Source organism: Lissotriton vulgaris, chromosome 2_1, assembly GCF_964263255.1.
Source record: "Lissotriton vulgaris chromosome 2_1, aLisVul1.2, whole genome shotgun sequence".
NCBI lineage: Eukaryota > Metazoa > Chordata > Amphibia > Caudata > Salamandridae > Lissotriton > Lissotriton vulgaris.
In genome coordinates, this window is record NC_141687.1 from 816094427 (window position 1) to 816113800 (window position 19374).

Here is a 19374-nt window from a genome sequence, read left to right on the forward strand (position 1 = left end):
CATTTGTGAGGCCTGACATGCATGCTGAACACAGACATTTTATTTGATCACTTTGATTAGTGCACTGAAGATTACCGAGATCACTTTTAAAAGTGTACACACCACATGTTAAATTCAACAGGCACTGATATTGCACCACGGCATTAAAATCTTCGGAAACAAGCCCAGTACCCCAGCCCTTTCGGTCAGGACTGTCACGGTACTATAAGGTGGCATCCTCTTCTTATAGGACCTGGAGTGCAGTGGCTGGGCCAGCCATGCTTACCACTATGGGGCTCGCTGCCTGCTGAAGCCAGCCCTTACTCTGCTATCTGCCATGGGATTCCGTTCCCCCGGAGGACACCAGTACTAGTTGTCAGATTTTCTTATATTGTATGTAAACAGTATGAATGGACCTCAACTATCAATGTGTGAATAGCACCGCTGAGCACGACTGACTGATCATTTTAATTAGTGTACTCTGCAGTGCTGGCACCGATCTCCATTGCACGCCACTTTGATCATGATTTGTAAAGCAACAAGCTACATACTGTGACCATTATAACTGTGCGCACTTATGGCACGTTCTCTGAACTGCACTGGACACTGCTTGGCGCGGGTATTTCTGGTGCACATGAATGCATGATGACGCTACCAGGGCCGGCTTTTAATATGGGTGAGTTATGCCCAGGCTACAAATCTTCAGAGGGGTGAAAATAACGGTCTGCATAAAGGTCCTGCAAACTGCAACGCTCCTATACCTTGGCTCTAGTTATTTTGTTTTAAGGGCTCCTAATCGTATTTAAACGTGCTGCAGTCACTGTTTTTAGCACCTTATGGTCTCCCTAATTTTCCCTCCCATCTGCCTCTCACCAACTGCGGCCATACATCAATACCCTCCCCCCTCCCGAACAAACACCTTGGAACTAGACAAGTGGAGCAAAGTTGTGGGTGATTCAGGTGAGCTGGAATAGTTGCAGAGATGTGTGTTCAGAGGCAAGTAGCTGCCTTGATGTAGTCAGCCAAGGACTCACCTGTGAAAAGGGGCTGCTGCCTCACTTTATTTACAGCTGCAAGAGGCACATTTCATGACAGCCAGGCCATCACTGGTGCAAGGGCTGGCTCTGCAATAACCACACATGTACAGTGCACACAGACATGGATGATAATAATGGCAAGGTTTGTCTTATGAAGCGCCTAATGCCGCAGGGTTGGCACTTCAAAGCTGCCCAACTCCATCCTAGAAAAAGAGGGCATCTCACAGGTACATCATGATGGGGTTGTGGAGAAATCCTGGGTACCTTCCATCCTATGCACCCTTGCCCTCTCAAGCCCAAAAGTTCTTTACATCTTTGTCCCTCACTGCTCAGTAAACTGTCATATCACATGACCTAAGCACATGTGGCATCACTCTACCATCTAGCCCGCCAGAGGCAAATGTCTGCGTCACAGCCAGCTCACAAGAGGCTAACTTGCTGATGTTGGATAGAGGAGAAGAGAGGTGAATAAACAGCTAGCTATACCAATGCACTTCAAATCTTCACCTGGCTCCTACTCTTCCATGCAGGGATTAACAGACAGAGCCCAACCAATGCACCTCGCTTCTGACCTGCACTGCACTCTGCAGTGAGCACCATATGAAGATTTGCATTGCGTATGTTCCCGCTGACTGCAATGAACACAGGATAGAGGGCAAAACAGTGCAGAAGTAGAAACAATTAAAGGCAGTTTGGTCTATGGAAAGAAAAGGTAGCTCTGGGGCCAACTAAAATGTTATTCAATCAAATCAAGTTTACAGTAGTAATCCCACAGATTATAATTAAAACAGCATTTCTTGACCATTTGATCAGACCATGCAGAGTAGACCTGAAAATAATCCTTATGTGTTGACAGAGAGGATTCAGATACTAGGTCCATATGTTTGTACTTCTTTTGTTAAGCAAAGTCATTCTCTCTCGGATTACTAAATAAGGTCCTTTGAAAGGTGCTTTTACAAGACACTCTGTTTAACTTAGAAAGGGTCTCTAAGTCAAGCAAATTATATACTTGTAAAACCTTGTTTAATGATATGACTTATCTCCATATCCTAATATGAGTTTCAAGTAAATTGCGGATTGGACGGTTGTTAAATCTGCCCTATCACAACCACATAGGTAATTCAGAGTAGCCCTGTTATAGAGGGATATTAAAAGATTTTCCATTCAACTCCAGCCTTTTGACACAACGAGTGGTGGCTGTGCAAAGATGTAAAAGCTTTGTACACTCTGCATGTAAATTGTGTCAAGATGAAGTATGGCATGGACGTTTAAAACGGTGAAGCATAAAGTAGAAAAGGAATACATTTCATTCTAATTACTTTTAACGATGAGTTAATTGCTCTTCCTTCAAATAGTTTGCAAAATCTCATTATGGATTTGGTGTCTGCAGTAGATTTAACCTTCCAAGTTACAAATGATTTGCCCATGATAGCCTGAGGATATTCGTGACTCTGAGATACTCATGCACGTTATTTGATGTTACCCGCTGCGTGAGTGGGATTGTCTATATTGGTATCAGAAATGTGCTTGATTCGTCAGCAGTACACCATATAAATCAATGGGGTGATCTCCGAGAAGTCTTCAAGGCAAGACATCAGAGATAACCGCAAGCAGGCTTTTGTGGTGTTCTACTGGATTACCTGTAAGCAGTTTAGAATTGCATTCCATGGATTAAACTATGGGCAGTCTTCAAAACTTAATTCAATCTTACTCTAGACTTCTCAGGGAGAAGCCTTCTTTCTACACAGGCTACCATGACGGCAAATGAGATCTTCAAGCCAGAATTCAGCATTTTTTAAAATAAGCAGACTGAGCACTTGCAAGCAGTACTCTCATTGACTGAAGTCAGTGTAAGTGCATTGACTCATAAATCCAAGTTTAATTATCAGTTTATTTTGTTGTGGTTTGCCCTGCACAAGTACTAATAGTTATCACTCTACACTACCTCATAATTTGTTTTTAACTGTAGCACATATTTACCTTTGCCAGCATTCTAGAAACGAATCTCAGCTAGACAAAAGTGGTTAAAGGTGAATGCTTCCTTTGTAAAATCACTTCCTATAATTTCAGCGCCCGTGACATCACTTCTTCAGTGTCAGAGGTCATGTGAGGTCACTGCTGCTATTATCCGGCTCAGAGATCACAATGTCACTTTCTGTGAAGACAGAAATTATGCTAACTAGCAGTCACCCCTAAGAAGTTTCAAAATGTGAGCGCAGTATCAGCTGCAACAAGTCATTTCAGAGATAATCACAGGCATAACAGTAGCCTGCTCACAACAAGCATGTCCATCTGTTCTCCTCTTGCAGTAAGCCACTAACCACGGAGTGAAACAACACTGTCCCCTTTAGTAGGGTGACCAGAATTTTAAAGCCAAAAACCGGGACATTTCACAAAAATAGAAGAAGGACTACAATTTTACTTCAAGCGATGAGAGCGCTCCTCAGCAGAGAATTACAGAACAGGCAGTAAGAACATACATAAAATGACATTTCTAAACCCAGTAGCTTGCCTGTTAATTAAATTGCTTTCTTGAAACAACTGCTAACTATCCCTGCTTTGTAAAACATAAAAAACCTCCCACCATTTTCAGTCGACCCTCTCTAAAAACAGGGACATGAGCTGCATTTCTAGAAATTTGCTGGGACCGCTGGTTAAAAACTGGGACCGTCCTGGCAAAACAGGGACGCTTGGTCACCCTACCCTTTAGTGAAATTAAGGTAAAATTACCAACTGCTGCTCTATCGAGTCTCAGGATCTACACCTGATGTTAGGAGTTTGGAAAATTCATAGTTTTGATGGAGCAGTAAAGACAGTCCATACAATGTGAAACAGACATAAGGAACTGAAAGATTTTGGTTTTTAAACCACTAACTGCATGGCGATTTATTTCACATATTTACGTTTCCCATCGCAGTAAGGCATTTTGCATGAAACTGGGCTTGGTTTTCTCTTTTGACAGTATTAGAGGTACAAGTTGTTTCGTGCTTAAGCACTCATGGTGTGCATTTCCACCCATAACTCTTCCTAAAGCTACCTACATTTCTTTCATGTTCTGCGCCGCTCAAGGATTCAACTGTTTACCTGTATTCGTTTGGCAAAATGCTATAAAAATCTTACTGCCGCCTTCCTGTCCCCTCATAGTATTCATTATTGGATTCAGAGGAAATATCCCATTGGCTCTAATGCACCTGCTGCAGTTCTTTATACAACTTTAAATGTTCTTATGCTACAATGACCTGTTCTGCTGTTGAACGTCCCATGATCTCAACAAGCATTTGCAATGCAATAGGTCTCGCATTAGGAAAGTTTGAGCTATTGGTATTGTAAATGACACATTTTTTATTTATGTGTTGGTTTTGAAAATAGCGAACTTAATAGCTTTGTCATTTCCAATGCCAATACTTATAACTTGAGCAAATGTGACACCTATAGCATTTGTAATGCAATATGTGTTGTATTTACCTGACTTAGATGTATTGATATTACAAATAACAATGGCTTTACATTTTTTTAAATAATTAATACTTAAATAAAAGTTATTGTAAGTTATAATGGCAATAGCTTAAACTTTTGTAAATAACTTTTGTGAAGATAATGTTCAGTGTATTTTATTGTGACGAAAATCCAAGAACAAAAGTGAAATATTAACATCTTTTTGTGACATTTGAGTGGCGTGTAACTATGTGGCACTGAGTGGTATTTGGAGTGTATGTTGCATTGAGTGCAGTGTAATTATGTGGTGTAATTATGTGGTGTGTAATTATGTGGCACTGAGTGGTATTTGGAGTGTATGTTGCATTGAGTGCAGTGTAATTATGTGGTGTGTAATTATGTGGCACTGAGTGGTATTTAGAGTGTATGCTGCATTGAGTGCAGTGTAATTATGTGGTGTGTAATTATGTGGCACTGAGTGGTATTTGGAGTGTATGCTGCGTTGAGCGCAGTGTAATTCTGTAGCATATAATTACGTGGCACTGAGTGGTATTGTTTGGAGTGTATGTTGCATTGTAATTATGTAGCATATAAATATGTGGCACTGAGTGGTATTGTGTGGTGTGTGTGTTGCATTCAATAGATTGTAATTATGTGGCGTGTAATTATGTGGCACTGAGTGGTATTTGGAGTGTATGTTGCGTTGAGCGCAGTGTAAATATGTAGCATATAATTATGTGGCACTGAGTGGTATTTGGGGTGTATGTTGTGTTGAGTGCAGTGTAATTTTGTAGCATATAATTGTGGAGTGGAGTGGTATTGTGTGGAGTGTGTGTTGCATTCAGTAGAGCGTAATTGTGTGGCGTGTAATTATGTGGCACTGAGTGGTATTTGGAGTGTATGTTGCGTTGAGTACAGTGTAATTTTGTAGCATATAATTATGTGGCACCGAATGGTATTGTGTGGAGTGTGTGTTGCATTCAGTGGTGTAATTGTGTGGCGTGTAATTATGTGGCACTGAGTGGTATTTGGAGTGTATGTTGCGTTGAGCGCAGTGTAATTAGGTAGCATATAATTAGGTGGAACTGAGTGGTATTGTGTGGAGTGTGTGTTGCATTCAGTAGTGTAATTGTGTGGCGTGTAATTATGTGGCACTGAGTGGTATTTGGAGTGTATGTATGTCAACATCCGGTGATTGTAGGCAAATCACTTAATCTCCCGGTGCCTCCCAAACAATAAATGTATCCTTGTGTAAAGTAACTAATGCTCATGTAAAGCGCTCCCTAACTTGGGGTCGAGTTCAATATATATATAAAACTGCAACAACAACAAGGACTATACGTTCAAAGTGCGTGTTTATGCACCGATTGCAGGTTTTAAAAACAAATGAATAAAAGGCACTGTCATTTACAAAGCCAATAGCTCAAATTTTAATAATGCGAGACCTATTGCATTGTAAACGCTTGTTTCAAAAAGGCTTTCCAAATCCTGATTGCTGCGTTAAGCGTTTTAAATCTGGTCCTCTTATAGTATCCATACTCCGGGCAGTTTAAGAAGCAATTTTCTGCTTCCTCTCCTAGAACAGCTGCATACACTTCTGTAGACATAGTTGTCACTTTTTGCTCATTACCACCCCCTCCTATCAAACCCTGCATATACTGCATAGCAGCGGCAAAATAATACAGTCTAAAATCCGGTACCCCCCACCCCTCTCTCTCTCTCGATAAAGACATAAATCTATAGGCCCTCCGGGTCTTACCCTGAGCCCATATAAATCTATTCAAAATGATCTCTAGTGAATTAAACCATTTAATTTCAAAGAAAAGTGGGATAGATCTAAAGAGATAGAGAAACTTGGGCAGGTGTCAGCTTTTCTCCTGGAATAATAATTTTCACCACATTATTTCCTGAATAATAATATTGCGACGAAAGAAACTACATAATAAGAACTGGCAACATTAAGTAAGGCTGATCATAGCCATGGCTTTCGAATGTAGTTAAGATTTCATGTAGCCCTCCTTGAAATCCCAAAAGTGAAAAAGTAAAAAAAACTGAAATAAATCTGCGCATGCCTAGCTCCAAGATTCAGAAAATATTTTTCAGAAAAAATCAGGCTTAATTCCAACCGGTTATCTATCCAGAAAGTTCTTAAGATTCAGTTACTCAGAATTTACCGAATTGAATATGGAGGTAATTTAGAGGTAGAGAGTAAAAGGACATATGTCACAAATTGGCAGGTGTACTGATTACCTATTTGTGTGTTCCCTTGCATCTGTATTTTGAAGCGTCAGGGAGGAGGGTGGGACAGAGATGCTTTCTGTTCTATCATCAAGATCCTCCTTTGGGCCAGCAAACTGCTAACAAGACATTCGAAGGGCTCAAAGTTAAAGGAGACCCTACTGATGTCATTCCATCCAGCAGCTTTTCTGTCCTGCACCACAACTGACTATCTGTGGCACAACCAGATATTAAATGTGATGGGAGTTCCACCATGCAACAAAGGCATGGGGGAAATTCTGCCATGTTTTCATTTTCCAAAGCAGTTTCTGCAGGAATCTTAAAGGAGACAACTTGCATAATAGATTTTTAAACATTTGATATGTTAGATTTTGTTGGATTTTTGAGTGTATGAGAATGCTGTTTGTTACAGTCTGTTTTTTAAAGAGGAGAAGCGTGCCCTTTGAAAACGGCCGAGCTCGTTGCAGGGGGATGAACTCATAGAATATTTTAAGGATGCGGGGAAAGACTCCCTGAATACAGTCCAATCCCCACATTAGATTGTAGCTGAATGATTTGACATACTTAGTTGGCATTGGTTGTACTGTAGCTTCCATACTAATAATGACAAGGCCCATAGGTACACAGTTAACACATGCCCTATACACTAAACAAATGATTCACTAGACTCCAAAATTATCGGTCCGACCATTTTAGGTTGGAAAAACGGAAAGTTATTTTTAAGGTGGCAGAACGTGTGTGAGGTGCTGTCTATAGTTCTCATTGTTTATTATAATTGTTCCTTTTTCTCTGTCTAGCTAGGATGAAACCCAGTTCACATGGTAATGTATTGAGTTATCCTGTATGTTGCGCGACCAACACTTTGGCAACTATACAGACATGAGAATCCATGTCATTAAACAATCCAATTATAGATCACAGTATACAAACATTTGGTCTCAATAATGAAGGCTTACACACTTTAACTGTAATTACTGATGCTAATGTTTCAAATAACTAATTAACAAAAAAAAGTCTTCGATACAAATACAAATTATGACTTGACGCAAAAGGAGTGTTCCATGATTGCCTGTATCCCTCTCTTAGAGTCAGAGATAATAATGTGTTTGGTTCACAAGAACAAGTCGGTCAAAGAAAATATTAGAAAAAATGTGTGCAAAAGAGTCAGTGTATACAAAAAAAGGCATAGATGAAAGCATAAATATGTGAACTAACATAGAGGATGCAACCTCTATCTAAAGGTAGAAGCTACCTCATCGTTCTACCTTCTCAAGGTTTCTAAATCTATCAAACCGGGACGTTATACAATGATGAATACACTCTGATCTGAAACATACTCAGGAAGTAAATACTGAGGGAAAACATTTCTGCTCAAAAATGACCTTGTCCTGGCTCCACATAAGAACCACTGTACCAAAGGCAGGAAAATATAAAAGAACAATTTCAGAAACTGGAAACCACCCCATAATTTAAAAGGAAAAAATATCACTAAGAAGCAGCCCCTTCTATTCATTTGTCTATTGTTACCGTCACACACTGAACAGCACTTCAGAAGGTCCACACCATTAACATAACAAATAAAATTGATATCTGCCACGAAGAAAAGGAAATTGTGAGGAAATTTACATAATGGACATAAATAGTAGATAATGGGCCATATTTTTAAGTTAAATTTGGCAAACGATTTTGGCCACATGAATCGATATAATGTGGTTGATGCTGAGCCAGACATATATCAAAGGAATCCAACGAGCTTCAAAGCTGAAATGTTTTACTGTCCATTTAAGGGTGTCTTGAAATAGATAAACTAATTCAAAGACAGGGGTGAAATCAGAGATAACAAATCGAGTTTAAACGTATTCATCTGGATTTTCAATAAAAGATTGTGTTTACATAATTTCATTATAATCAATATAAGATACATGTACACTTCGAAATGAAAATGAAAGTGCATTTTCTTAAGTAGAGTTCACTGGTGTTGTACCAATTAAAGAAATCCTATCAAAATTGGAGGATTAGTCCTTATGCAAGGAGACAGTTTAAGGCTTACCTTTCATGTGAAGATGGTTCTGCTGAAGGAGTTCTTTCAAAGAGTCTGCATTTTCAAAGTCTTGAGCAGTATGAAGGAAATCATCTGCTTGGTCAATTGTTACAGCAAACTAAATAGGAAGTAAAGACAAGCAGCTATTGTAATTAGACCCATTAGGTTACAGTGTCAAAAATATCATATTTTGTGTTGGCAACAGTTCTCCACCTTTTTCAATAGATGTCAATATATCCAACGGTGCATGTTTGGGTCTGCAAAGGCATAAAATACTTCTTAATAAAGCAATAAATAATCTCTTAAAACCACATCCTCTTCCCATAAACGTGTATTTGTGAACAAAGAGGGAACTTATTAAAAAAAAATATTATGAAAACTTTAATAGACGATTTAAAACATTTCTCATGAACATGAAACATTTTAAATACATAACATTGTCCAATGACAAAAACGCTTCCTCAAGAGAAACCCCACACTCTCAAAATCTATGCCCATGGAGCTATAGGTGTACAAATTTGCGCTCATATGTGTCAAAGATTACAAAGGCCAAACGTTACTCTGTACAATGATCTGGTCAAACTCTTCTGCTTATGTGTCTCAGCAGGATTAATTGGAATTGTTGAATTACAATAATATTAACCAATTGCCATTCATTGCCCATATAACAGGGATTTTGCTAGATGTGTAGCTCAACGTTGCTGAGCTCTCATCTATCACCAGAAGCATCACCAAGTTCATTAAGAGCAGATGGTTGGAAAAAGAGAATTTGGAAATATTCAAAACCATATAGTGCAGGTATTTAGGGCTGCGTTTGAATGAGAATCTAGGAAAGAGGGCTATGTTATATGACATACCTCTGTGGTAGCACCTGGCACACCAAATCCCTCTGGTCTGCTAAGACTAAATAGGACACAGCTAACTCTAAAATATGATTTGCTCTGATATAGCTGTTAAGGATGGAGTCCACTTTTAGGTCTCGCCTACGCAGCGCATATGTGCTGTATAGGCAAAATTACCTATTATTATCGCTTCAGCTTTTCCGCCAAACACGTTTCATTGCCTTCAATGGCAACGCATGCACGGCTGGAGATACATTTGCGGGAGCGAGCGGCTCCATATCGTAGCAATTATCGCTCCCGCAAGTGAATTGCGCAGCCTCTCCCCCCCTGCTGCTGCGCGAGGTGCGCGCCTCCCCCTTCTGCGAGCGCCTCCCCCTTCTGCCGCGCAAGCGTGCACGCTATTTTTAAGTTTATTATTTTACTGCACGCATACAGTAACCAGGTATTGAGATAGTGCCATGTTTTCTTTTCACTTTTGTGGCCTATACTTGCTATAAAATATGTTTAAAAACAAACAAATAAAACATCTTGCAAAAGCCAGACCCTAAAGGCTTTACCGAAGAGTGTTCATTGTGTACTAAATGTTCTTTATTAACAGGCCTAGTCACTGTGTTGAGGTACACATATCGTCTCACATCGCAGCCATGTCAAAATATGCACAGTTTCCACCTATATGCAAACCAGTAGATGGAGCCATAAGTAGAAACCGTATTTGAGCCCCGGGTGCCTGTGATGGGACAGGACATCTCACTTTGATGTCAGACATCCCATATTAAAATGGGTCGGGAACAGGCACTCATTTAGGTCAGGAGGAGGAGCCTTGCTATTAAAAATTAAGTGCCCACTCAGACCATTAAATCGGCTAATAGTGACACGTGCACTTCACAGGGCTTAGAAGCAGCTGAAGGGAGATTAGAAGCGCTATCTGAAATCAAGTTATAATTAAAACCATCTCATCCTTAGCAAAGCGCCATACCGCGAGCGCTGTTTCTCGTATATGCACAAGGTGTACCTCGTGTTCCAGTACCACATGCTCTCTCCCCTCCGGTACATTAACCGAGGGGCTGGAGTACCGTGATCAAAAAGGCTTCTGGCGTACTAATGAGTGAAAATCATTTTTATGCATCCACACACTCCCATACCCATAGCTCCTTGCCACCCAACCCCCTTGTAACCTAGACCGGCCTGGCCAAGAAAATATTGCTTGTTTCCCGGAAAAATGAAAAGTTCAAAATGGAAACAAATCCAAATATTTATGTTCACTGTACACCAAATGTCAAAGTTTAGGCCTATGGCTGTGTGCATTCAATGCTGAGGTGAATGATTTCTGAATAACTTTAAAGTAGGCAGGAAGGGAAAATTTAGGCACAGAGACAAAACATCAGGATCACACCAGCGGTACAAAGGCCGAGCCGGTAAGAGATGGCTTTTAAAGCATTATTGAATGCACTGAAGCGCGGCGTTCTGCTCAAAATACCTCTTTTGGGGCGCAGGTGTACATGGCCCACCTGTAGTGAGGCATCGGTAGAGCTGATACTCAGATTGTTTTAGAAACGAAAATAAATACCCTTATGAGCCAGAAATGCGTTTTTATTTTCCATTTCCAAAGTGATAACGTCCATCCGGTGTTTAGAAGCTTTTCTGTACATTACTAGACCGTGCTCGCTGCATTTACAGTACGGTAACATTTCCAAGTATCCTCCATGAATGACAAAAAAGCTTCTGTATTAACCTCTTCATCTCAGTTTTGTTTGGCAATATCAGACACTAAGTGCAGTTAGAATATTATGATTAAATAACCCATCAAAAGTATATATATATATGCCTCACTACAGGTGGGCTGCACACAATTGCCCCTCTACCCCTCCTCTACCACTCTTCTACCCCTCTTCTACCCCTTCTACCCTTCTTCTACCCCCTACCCCTCTTCTACCCTTCTACTCCTCTTCTACTCCTCTTCAACCCCTCTGATACCCCTCTTCTACCGACTGTAACTAGCTAAGACACTGTGTCACGGCAGCATCACTCTGCACCCCCACAGCATCACTCCGGGCCACAACAATATGACTCAACGCCCCCACAGCATCACTTAGCACCACCACAGCATAACTCAGCAGCACCACAGCATAACTCAGCAGCACCACAGCATCACTCAAGGCCACCACAGCATCACTCAGCACCACCACAGCATCAGTCAGCACCACCATAGCATCAGTCAGCACCACCACAGCATCACTCAGCACCACCACAGTATCACTCAAGGCCACCACAGCATCAGTTAGCATCACCACAGCATCAGTCAGCGCCACCACAGCATCACTCAGTGCCACCACAGCTTCACTCAGCCCCACCACAGCATCACTCAGCGCTACCACAGCATCACTCAGCGCCACTACAGCATCACTCAGCGCCACCACAGCATCACTCAGTGCCACCACAGCATCACTTAGCACCACCACAGCATCTCTCAATGCCAGCACAGCATCAGTCAGCACCAGCACATCATCACTCAGCACCAGCGCAGCATCACTCTGGGCCAACACAGCATCACTCTGGGCCAGCACAGCACCACCACCGCATCACTCAGCACTACCACGGCATGACTAAGCACCACCACCGCATCACTCGGCACCACCACCGCATCAGTCAGCACCACCACAGCATCGCTCAGCATCACTCAGGGCCACCACAGCATCAATCAGCACCACCACAGCATCAGTCAGCATCCCTCAGGGCGATCACAGCATCACTCAGCACCACCACAGTATCACTCAAGGCCAACCCAGTATCACTCAAGGCCACAACAGTATCATTCAAGGCCACCACAGCATCATTCAAGGCCACCACTGATTCACTCAGCACCACCACTGCATCACTCAGCACCACCAACGCATCACTCAGCACCACCACAGCATCACTCAATGCCACCACAGCATCACTCAAGGCCACCACAGCATCACTCAGGGCCACCACAGCATCACTCTGGGCCAGCACAGCATCACTCTGGGCCAGCACAGCACCACCACAGCATCACTCAGCACCACCACCGCATCACTCAGCACCACCACAGCATCACTCAGCATCACTCAGGGCCACCACAGCATCAGTCAACACCACTACAGCATCACTCAGCACCACCACAGCATCACTCAGCACCACCACCGCATCACTCAGCACCACCACTGCATCAGTCAGCACCACCACAGCATTAGTCAGCACTACCACAGCATCACTCAGCATCACCCAAAAAATACCCCTTTACCCAAAAACTGAAAACTGACCCTGAACCCTTAAAATACCCCTTTACCCAAAAACTGAAAACTGACCCTGAACCCTAAAAATACCCCTTTACCCAGCACAGCATCACTCTGGGCCAGCACAGCACCACCACAGCATCACTCACCACCACCACCGCATCACTCAGCGCCACCATCGCATCACTCAGCGCCAGCACTGCATCACTCAGGGCCAGCAGAGCACCACTCAGGGCCAGCACAGCATCACTCAGGGCAAGCACAGCATCACTCAGGGCAAGCACAGCATCACTCTGGGCCAGCACAGCATCACTCTATGCCAGCACAGCATCACTCTGGGCCAGCACAGCATCACTCTGCGCCAGCACAGCACCACCACAGCATCACTCAGCACCACCACAGCATCACTCAGCATCACCACAGCATCACTCAGCACCACCACCGCATCACTCAGCACCACCACCGCATCACTCAGCACCACCACTGCATCACTCAGCACCACCACTGCATCAGTCAGCACCACCACAGCATTAGTCAGCACCACCACAGCATCACTCAGCATCACTCAGGGTCACCACAGCATCAGTCAGCACTACCACAGCATCACTCAGCACCCTGAACCCTAAAAATACCCCTTTACCCAAAAACTGAAAACTGACCCTGAACCCTAAAAATACCCCTTTACCCAAAAAAACAAAACTGACCCTGAACCCTAAAAATACCCCTTTACCCAAAAACCCAAAACTGACCCTGAACCCTAAAAATACTCCTTTACCCAAAATTAATTATTACAATGAAATTACTTCCCACCCTATTCCCCTATAAACCCACAACCCGCTCCAGTAGTAAAACATATAATTTAGTTAAAAATATACATAAAGTATCAATTAATTATTCAATTATTCAATTACAATAAATCATTGCCAATTAATATTTAATTGCAAAATAAATTAATCATTAAAAATAATTATTTAATTACAAATAAATTACTTCCCACCCTATTCCCCTATAAACCCACAACCCGCTCCAGTAGTAAAACATATAATTTACTTAAAAATATACATAAATTATCAATTAATTAATCAATTAATCAATTAAAATAATTCATTGCCAATTAATATTTAATTGAAAAATAAATTAATCATTAAAAAATAATTATTTAATTACAAATAAATTACTTCCCACCCTATTCCCCTAAAAACCCACAACCCGCTCTGGTAGTAAAACATATAATTTACTTTTATATATTTTTTATTTATAAAAACATATTAAACACATATTATAACAATTAATTTAAATACTTAACTAAAATTTCTAACACATTAGTAAATCGAAATTACTTACATCGATATATATGCTATCGATATAAGTAATTTCGATATTACTTACCTTAGGGTCGATATTCTTGCCATCGATATTCTGGACATCGATATTCTGTCCCTTCGATATTAGCAACTCGATATAAGTGTAAGTCGAAATTAAAGATTCGATATTTTGACTGTGTACCCATTTAGGGCCAGCACAGCTTCACTCAAGTGGCACTTTTTTAATTAAAACTTTTTAGCATGCTGAACAGCAGCCACACATCTCTACAGCGCAGCTTAAACACACTGGCAAAGTCAATAGCTCTGCCTATACACTTATAAGGCCCCAAAGGCGAGACCTATTGGCTATGCAATGCTTGTTATTCTTTTGCTGCTTGTATAAAGGATTTAGATTATGTTGGCTGAACGGTGCATAGTGCAAGTGATAATTTTTTTTTAAATAGCAAACAAATACAAATAGTTATACGTCTTATTTTTGTTTTGCAATCTTTGTCTGGAGCTGCCACTGCCAAGTCTGTTGTGCACTCCCCCCCAGATGGGGCTGGAATGCCAGAAACCGGTCCTCGGAAGCTTGTTTCCGGTCCAGGGAAGACATGGCTTGGCAGTTCGGGCTGGACTGTTCCCATGAGGCACAGGGTCAGACTGATTTGCAAATGGCCATGTCTAAACTGGGGTGGCAGAGTGGGCTAAAGAACGGTGATGGATTAAACCCAGATCTTTTGACTGGGTGTGAGTGTTTGATTGATTCAGATGCTCTGTCCATCACCACCCCCTTTTGTACCGCTTTTGGCCGCCATAAGTGTGGCAGGGTATGCTCAGACGTGAGTCCCTTGCTCACTTTGCCACTGGATTCAAGCAAGCCGGGCTGAAGACGGCTGGAATGCCAGAAACCGGTCCTTGGAAGCTTGTTTCCGGTCAAGGGAAGACATGGCTTGGCAGTTCGGGCTGGACTGTTCCCATGAGGCACAGGGTCAGACTGATTTGCATATAGCCATGTCTGAACTGGGGTGGCAGAGTGGGCTAAAGAACGGTGATGGATTAAACCTAGATCTTTTGACTGGGTGTGAGTGTTTGATTGATTCAGATGCTCCGTCCATCACCACCCCCTTTTGTACCACTTTTGGACGCCATAAGTGTGGCAGGGTATGCTCAGACGTGAGTCCCTTGCTCACTTTGCCACTGGATTCAAGCAAGCCGGGCTGAAGACGGCTGGAATGCCAGAAACCGGTCCTCGGAAGCTTGTTTCCGGTCCAGGGAAGACATGGCTTGGCAGTTCGGGTTGGACTGTTCCCATGAGGCACAGGGTCAGAATGATTTGCATATAGCCAAGTCTGAACTGGGGTGGCTGAGTGGGCTAAATAACGGTGATGGATTAAACCCAGATCTTTTGACTGGGTGTGAGTGTTTGATTGATTGATTCAGATGCTCCGTCCATCACCACCCCCTTTTGTACCGCTTTTGGCCGCCATAAGTGTGGCAGGGTATGCTCAGACGTGAGTCCCTTGCTCACGTTGCCAAAGGATTCAAGCAAGCCGGGCTGAAGACGGCTGGAATGCCAGAAACCAGTCCTCGGAAGCTTGTTTCCGGTCCAGGGAAGACATGGCTTGGCAGTTCGGGCTGGACTGTTCCCATGAGGCACAGGGTCAGACTGATTTGCATATAGCCATGTCTGAACTGGGGTGGCAGAGTGGGCTAAAGAACGGTGATGGATTAAACCCAGATCTTTTGACTGGGTGTGAGTGTTTGATTGATTCAGATGTTCTGTCCATCACCACCCCCTTTTGTACCGCTTTTGGCCGCCATAAGTGTGGCAGGGTATGCTCAGACGTGAGTCCCTTACTCACTTTGCCACTGGATTCAAGCAAGCCGGGCTGAAGACGGCTGGAATGCCAGAAACCGGACGTAAACCACGGTTGCGTACATCCCGCTTTGCTTCTCAGGGAGAAATGCAAAAACCACAGTTGATACGCAGAATGCAGGACAATGTCATATATTCACCCCAGTACAGAGATCTGGGCCTAAATTCATTGTTTTTCTGCACTGCACACCACCCCAATTCAGACATGGCCATATGCAAATCAGTCTGACCCTGTGCCTCATGGGAACAGTATAGCCCGAACTGCCAAGCCATGCCTTCCCTGGACCGGAAACAAGCTTCCGAGGACTGGTTTCTGGCATTCCAGCCGTCTTCAGCCCGGCTTGCTTGAATCCAGTGGTGTGGAGACGTCTGAGCATACCCATCCCAGTCGGGGTGACAAATGCAAAAACCATAGTTGATGGACAGAATGCAGAACAATGTCATACATTCACCCCAGTACAGAGATCTGGGCCGAAATCCATCGTTTTTTTGCACTCCACACCACCCCAGTTCAGACATGGCCATATGCAAATCAGTCTGACCCTCTGCCTCATGGGAACAGTCTAGCCCGAACTGCCAAGTGTGGCAGGGTATGCTCAGACGTGAGTCCCTTGCTCACTTTGCCACTGGATTCAAGCAAGCCGGGCTGAAGACGGCTGGAATGCCAGAAACCGGTCCTCGGAAGCGTGTTTCCGGTCCAGGGAAGACATGGCTTGGCAGTTCGGGCTGGACTGTTCCCATGAGGCACAAGGTCAGACTGATTTGCATATAGCCATGTCTGAACTGGGGTAGCAGAGTGGGCTAAATAACGGTGATGGATTAAACCCAGATATTTTTACTGGGTGTGAGTGTTTGATTGATTGATTCAGATGCTCCATCCATCACCACCCCCTTTTGTACCGCTTTTGGCCGCCATAAGTGTGGCAGGGTATGCTCAGACGTGAGTCCCTTGCTCATGTTGCCACTGGATTCAAGCAAGCCGGGCTGAAGACGGCTGGAATGCCAGAAACCAGTCCTCGGAAGCTAGTTTCTGGTCCAGGGAAGACATGGCTTGGCAGTTCGGGCTGGACTGTTCCCATGAGGCACAGGGTCAGACTGATTTGCATATAGCCATGTCTGAACTGGGGTGGCCGAGTGGGCTAAAGAACGGTGATGGATTAAACCCAGATCTTTTGACTGGGTGTGAGTGTTTGATTGATTCAGATGCTCCATCCATCATCACCCCCTTTTGTACCGCTTTTGGCCGCCATAAGTGTGGCAGGGTATGCTCAGACGTGAGTCCCTTGCTCACTTTGCCACTGGATTCAAGCAAGCCGGGCTGAAGACGGCTGGAATGCCAGAAACCGGTCCTCAGAAGCTTGTTTCCGGTCCAGGGAAGACATGGCTTGGCAGTTCAGGCTGGACTGTTCCCATGAAGCACAGGGTCAAACTGATTTGCATATAGCCGTGTCTGAACTGGGGTGGCAGAGTGGGCTAAAGAACGGTGATGGATTAAACCCAGATCTTTTGACTGGGTGTGAGTGTTTGATTGATTCAGATGCTCCATCCATCACCACCCCCTTTTGTATTGCTTCTCAGGGAGGGCAGATAGACTCACAAGTCTCTTTCCATCAACAAAAGCAGCAACAAAAATGCTGCAACGCAGCTGCCCTGTACCAAGAAGCTTGATCCCCCCTATTACTTCTCCGAGTTTGCGTGCCCTCCTGACTCCGCAGCTGCCTTCCTATTCTGGGTTTGCTGCATGATGGATGCCCGCGCTGACTCTCCCTGACGATGACGACCAGTCAATTATTTTGTCGACCACCAGCCTTCCTCCCGCCAGATCTGGTGGCTACCTTCCTCATCCAGCCCTACTACTGTGGTTTTGTTTCTTTTTTTACTTTATTATTAGATTTCTGCTGCCCTGCAACCCCACCATTTTGTTTTGAAATTATTGAGGCCAAAGACTTGGATTCTCCAGCTTGCGGCTACAACAGAATCTCATGATCGATTCATGTCTCTGGTCTCCGCCTTTCCTGCCAGTTTGACCTTTGCCTTAGTTTGACCCCCTCTTATGACTACCAAACCCCTCACTTCTTGTTTTGATTACAGTAAGGCACCCTTGTGTCTCGGTTTGGACCCATGCCTTTTCTTTTTTGACCCAACGCAATGATGGTATCGGGTACTAGATGTTGCCCTATCACTAAACCCTTACCGGTTTATAGACTCGCATACTCTGACTTTTGATGTCTCGTGAAGTACTTTCCTCCACTGCAGGTCTGCCAGACCAGATCTGCTTTCTAATCCCCTTTACTTTTCCCCCACCTCCCTCCATGTTCCATAGAACTTGTTCTCTATTGGTATTTAATGTACTAGTAACTGATGTCAATTTGATATCACAGTTTTTCTCTTTACTATGTTTATGCTCCTGTAACTTATGTAACCCTGTAACCCACTGTACGCCTTCCTCATGCTAAGTGCTCTGAAACCCCCTGGGTCTAGCCAGCGCTATATAAACCTTCTCAAATATACTCACCTCGGTGCCCGAGCAACGTTGGGAGATGCCCTGGAGAGCTGTCCTATGCAGCTATTGAGGAGTTTGGCTCTGGTTCACTCCTCTGCCGTCACCTAACCAGCCGGACATCGGACATTGTTTTCCATGTCTCCCCGTTGTATTTCCCACCTGCACTCCCTACCCCTGTTGTACCCAAGCAACCTTGACTGATGCCCGGTGGAGCTGTCCTATGCAGCTACAGAGGAGTTGGGCTCTGATTCACTCCTCGGCCATCACCTATCCAGCCGGACATCGGACATTGTTTTCCTCGTCTCCCCATATTTTTCCTACCTGCATCCCTTATCTCTGTTTACCTTTCCCCCTCTATCTGTCACTCCCCAACTGATGTTGGTCTTTTGTTATGCTACGCGCTATTACCTTACATTTCTGTGTAATCTCATGTTTTCCTCCTATATCTATACTTGGCTCCTGTAACTGATGTAACTTTGCTACCTGTAACTCGCTGATCCTCATGTAAAGCGCTCTGATACCTCCTGGTCTAGCCAGCGCTATATAAAACTTTTCAAATAAATAAATAAACCTCTACCATTGCAGCAGTAAACAATATTGTGACATGCTCCTAAATTCCAAACTGGACATGGACATAGACCTTTTGAATAATATTACTTGTTTCAAAACATAGTACGCTGCAGCACAATTACAATGGCCGATGCGCTGGCTGGTAGATGGCTCCTGTGCAGGGAGAGAACTTATGTAGCGCATATTCTTAACTGCAAATCTATTCGGATATGGATAATGACCCCTCCAGAAGACTACCTAAGGAGACTGATATGATGTTGAAAGGGAGAAAATGCTGGCATAAATAAAGCCA

The 19374-nt window shown here is 43.4% G+C and overlaps 1 protein-coding gene across 1 annotated transcript in view; it reads right to left on the reverse strand.

Annotated features, from left to right (window-relative positions):
- CCDC141 (coiled-coil domain containing 141) overlaps nucleotides 1–19374 on the reverse strand; it is a 658578-nt gene that overhangs the window by 461745 nt on the left and 177459 nt on the right. The window contains exon 4 of the mRNA XM_086956207.1: nucleotides 8740–8848. Coding sequence (XP_086812333.1) covers nucleotides 8740–8848 — 109 coding nt within the window. The remainder of the gene's footprint in view (nucleotides 1–8739; nucleotides 8849–19374) is intronic.